The sequence below is a fragment of the Lucilia cuprina genome, unplaced genomic scaffold (genome assembly GCF_022045245.1).
Source record: "Lucilia cuprina isolate Lc7/37 unplaced genomic scaffold, ASM2204524v1 Scaffold_6158, whole genome shotgun sequence".
Lineage (NCBI taxonomy): Eukaryota > Metazoa > Arthropoda > Insecta > Diptera > Calliphoridae > Lucilia > Lucilia cuprina.
The window spans coordinates 1-4,855 of NW_025811099.1; the positions used below are offsets into that span (position 1 = coordinate 1).

General features: G+C 28.3%; 1 protein-coding gene across 1 annotated transcript; it reads left to right on the plus strand.

Annotated features, from left to right (window-relative positions):
* Positions 1 to 1,576: 1,576 nt before the first annotated feature.
* On the plus strand, positions 1,577 to 3,449 carry LOC111682488 (probable basic-leucine zipper transcription factor R). The gene has a single exon (XM_046956075.1). It carries the CDS (start codon positions 1,893 to 1,895, stop codon positions 3,432 to 3,434), a length of 1,542 nt encoding a protein of 513 aa, XP_046812031.1. The 5' UTR covers positions 1,577 to 1,892; the 3' UTR covers positions 3,435 to 3,449.
* The last annotated feature ends 1,406 nt before the right edge of the window (positions 3,450 to 4,855 follow it).

A 4,855-nucleotide genomic window follows, 5' to 3' on the forward strand; every position in this document is an offset into this window, starting at 1 on the left:
ACTAGAACAGAACTAGAACAGAACTAGAACAGAACTAGAACAGAACTAGAACAGAACTAGAACAGAACTACAACAGAACTAGAACAGAACTAGAACAGAACTAGAACATAACTAGAACAGAACCGGAACTGAACTTTATATTAATATTTAAGCGTGCTATTAAACTGAAGAATATGTTTTCCTTTATTCTGTTATAGATTTTTTGTGAAAATAGTTTTTATAGTCTTACTGCCTTATTGTTAAACATTTGTCATAGGTTTATAAAACAAAATTCAATTATTAATGGACAATTTTCTTTTTTGATAAGGAATTAAATATTACTCATACGTCATGAAGATAAACTTTTTTTACAAATTTAAAAAATATCCAAAGGTGGCAAATAAAAAAAATCATGATTAATTTTAAGTTTTATTTAGTGTTTTTTTATAGTTTTAGTTATTTATGATTTGTAATTAAGTGATTAATTAAAATTTACTACCAAAAACATGACATTTTATAAATTAACGCTCTTTTCTCTTTGTACTTAATAAATAACTAAATTTTTGCTCTTTGTTTTTCTCTTTTTTGGTCTCATTATAGCTAAAAAACTCTAAAATCTTACGCTGTCACTCTCTTTAGCTCCTTTATAATGAGTGTTTTTCAACGTTTTTCTCTCGCAAAAAACGAGTGTATTGCCTAGTTGGAGCTTAAAACAAAAACAACAAGAATTGAAAATGACATGACATTTAATAACGAATAAAGCTTTCATGGAAAATTATAAATATATAATATATACTCACCCCCTTTAGTAAGACAACAACAACAACAGCAGCAAGAAAAAAAGTAAAGCGTGCGCCTAGACGTTATGCTATAAAAATAAAAATAGCTTTACGAAAACTAGAAAAATAAACGAGTTATCATAACGGTAAAGGTACGCGAATTAAACACAACTAACTGACGCTTAAATGGGGAAAATATAAATATTTTTTTTTGCTGTAGCAAAAATATAGCAAAAGAAAAAAAAAGAAAAATATAAGAAAAAAATTAAAGCCTAAAATTAGGCTGGGGGAGTATATGAAATATAAGTTAAAGAAAATTAATAAAATTTTAAGTCAAAATGTTAAATAAAACAATTTGTTTAAAAGGTTTTATAAAATAAAATTGAGAAAAGCTTATTAAAGCAAAATTTCAAAGTGAATTTCAAGAAAAAGTGAACAACAACAAAAAAAAATGTGAAATTTTGTGAAAAAACGAAATACTTTAATACTTTAAGTTTAAGAGAAAAATATCCCCCAAAAAATGTATACAATTTAAATAAATTTAATATTAAATGAAAACAAAATTTGCTTAAGAAATTATATAAAAAAATAAAAAAATGTGATAAAATTATTAATAAATAAAAATTTATAAAAAAAAACTTAATTTTAAGTTAAAAAGAAAAAAAATCTGTAAAAAAGCCTAAACGTAATAAAGTGTTAAAATCTAAAAATAAAATTCAAACAAAATTCAAATAATTATAATAGAAAAACAAAAACTAAACATAAGTCTTCTAAAATTAAACAAAATTTAACTTAAAACTTTAACTACAACAACATTAACTAAATAAAACAACAACAACTATAATCAACAGCACCTTTAACTATTAAGCAAAAATTATTAAATTAAAATTGAAAATTTAAAAATTAAAACAAATATATATATAAAATTTTATGGGGAAAATTAAAAACCCCTCAACAAACGGCAACAACGATTATATTAAAGGTTTACTAAAAAAACAACAACATCAAACAAAAAAAAAACTTTTAAAACTAAAAACAAAAATTTCGCACAAAACATTTAGAAAACAAATAAATTCAATAACAGAGAGAGAGATAAAGAGAATTTTCTAAAACTCGATCAATTTAAGGGGTCCAATGTTGCAGCAACACGCAACATGTTTACAGCAACATATAAAGGAAACAACAACAACAATTACCACTTCTACTTGGCCACAAACAACAAAAGCAAAAACCTCTACAGCAATCAAATACAATTTAATATGTTTAAACAACAAACATGAAAATTCTCTTAAAACACACTTACGCTCTCAACAAGGGATAACAGTTAATCTTAAACTCCCTCTAGCTGCTGGCACTCATTTAAACAGCAGCAACAACAATGTTGCCCTGCATAGGTCCTCTTCCTCAAACAACATTAAGAGCAATAACAATAATAGTAATAATGTTAATGAAACATTAGCAACAACATGGGCCTTAAATTTGCTAAAGACAACCAAGCAAAATGCACAACAACAGCAACAACAGCAGCAGCAGCAAAAACCAACAGAAATTAAACCAGGCTTAGCTAATAACAAAGCTTTAAAGCCTCGTTTAATTTTCTACACGGAAAACTCCCAAAAGGCACAAATTTTAAAAGAAAGAAAACTTTTAAACGAGAGCAACATGTTGCCGCTAACACAAAAGCAAGAATCCTTAGATTCACAAAAACAAGAATCATTAGATTTTAATAGTAAACGTAGAAGAGGACGTCTAAGGTTGTCTTATGAAATTAAACAAAATTTGTTGAAAAAGGAAAAGCAGCAGCAACAGCCACAGCAGCTGGAATATAATGTGCCAGCAATATTGTTTATAAACAATGTTGCTAAAGTAATAACAACATTATTGTTAACATATATGTTAGCGTTTATAAAACAAATAAAACAACATAAATTTGTATATAAACCACAACAACAACAACAAAAATCCAAAAAAACCGTTAAACAACAACCACAACAAAACTCTCCCTATAAAAAACCAGCAGAAAATTTAGTATTATCTTTAATAAAACAAATAATTATAAAAACTAAAACTAATAATTATAATAAACAAAAACGTAAACAAACATCAACTACATTATCATCGTCTTCATCAGCAGCAGCATCCTCCAACTCCAACAACAATCCCCTACTCCTTTATGCCTTTCTCTTCTTAATAACGCTCCTTATACTTCCATGTCATCAACCCCATAACGGTCTGGCCGAAGCCGCCAAACCTAAATCGGCCACTCAACACTCTAACAACAACATCAACAACAACAACAATCATCTGCAACATCAACAGCAGCATCAGCAGGATAAACCGAATATCGCCTATGCTGCTGGGGCAGATAATGTCCATATTGATAAGCAGGGCACTGTCTTAACACCGCCCTCATATCATGTTGTATCATCGCAAACATCGAATGAAGAGGAAACCGAATATATACTCGATTCGGATGAGCGTAATTTCGATTTGGAAAATGAGAGCATAAATGAGGTAAACGAAGACCAGGAGGATGATATGCAGGAGCAGGAACGTGATTCTTATGAAAAATATGATAATGGTAAGTTTAAATTAAAAAGCAAACTTGACAAATTTATATTAAAGGTATCTATTAATAAGATTTTTTCGATTTCAAGAAGTTTCTTAGGTTTTTAATCAGTTTTGGAAAATTTTTGATTATGAACTAGACTTTGAAGTCAGTAAATGACAAACTGTTAAAATTATTAGAAAAAAATACATTATTTACTTTAGTCTTTAGCTTTGTTTACATCAATTTTTCATTATTTACATTAATGCAGTCATAGTTTACGTGATTATCATATTGTTGACATGCACTAAGGTAAACTAAAGAATTCCATATTATTACGCTTCAAAGTTTTTTATTGTGTTTTACCTTTGTTTACACCATTTTATCATTGTTTACCTAAGTTTTGGCATTGTTTACGCTACTCACGTAAAATTGATATGAAGTGGACTTAACTTTTATAAATGTAAAACAATTGTATTCACTTTAAACATAATAGTTATAAATCTGAAATGATTTACTTCAGCATTTACCTTTCTTTACACCATTGTATCATTATTTACGCAATTGACATATTGTTGACATGAATTAAACCAAGCTAAGCTAAACTTTACACAACTTCAGCAATTGTTTACAACATAATAGTGTATCAAAAATTTTATACACTGTTGTTTTCATACATTTTAACACCATTCCGTCATTGTTTACAGTATTCTTATCATTGTTTACCTGCTACTCATACTGTCATTGTTTACAGCATTCTAGTCATTGTTTACCTGTTACTCATGAAGAAAACATTATTGTCTCTTAAGGAAAGTAAAATTTAAAAAATTTTCGTATGTTTTTACTTCATAATGAATCAACTGTTACGCTATTATATCATTGTTTACATCATTCTGGTCATTGTTGACTCACAAAACTTATTGTTGAAATGTAGGAGACTTATTGAACGCTTTGGTAAACTACAGCTTAGACCATGTAAAATAGGGTTTACACCATGTAAACTATAGTTTACACCATGTAAACAATGGTATACACCATGTAAACTATGGTTTACACCATGCAAAACTATAGTTTACACTATGTAAACAATGGTATACATCATGTAAAATATAGTTTACACCATGTAAACAATGGTATACACCATGTAAACAAAGGTATACACCATGTAAACTATGGTTAACACTATGTAAACAATGGTATACATCATGTAAACTATGGTTTACACCATGTCAACAATGGTATACACCATGTAAACTATGGTTTACACTATGTAAACAATGGTATACATCATGTAAACAATGAATTACACCAAGTAAACTATCGTTTACACCATGTAAACTATGGATTACTCCATGTAAACTATGGATTACACCATGTAAACTATATTTTACACCATGTAAACAATAGTTTACACCATTTAAACTCCGATTTTTACCATGTGAACTATGGTTTACACAATGTAAACTATGCTTTACACCAGGTAAACTATGGTTTACACCATGTAAACTATGGTTACACCATGTAAACTATGGTTTACACCATGTAAACT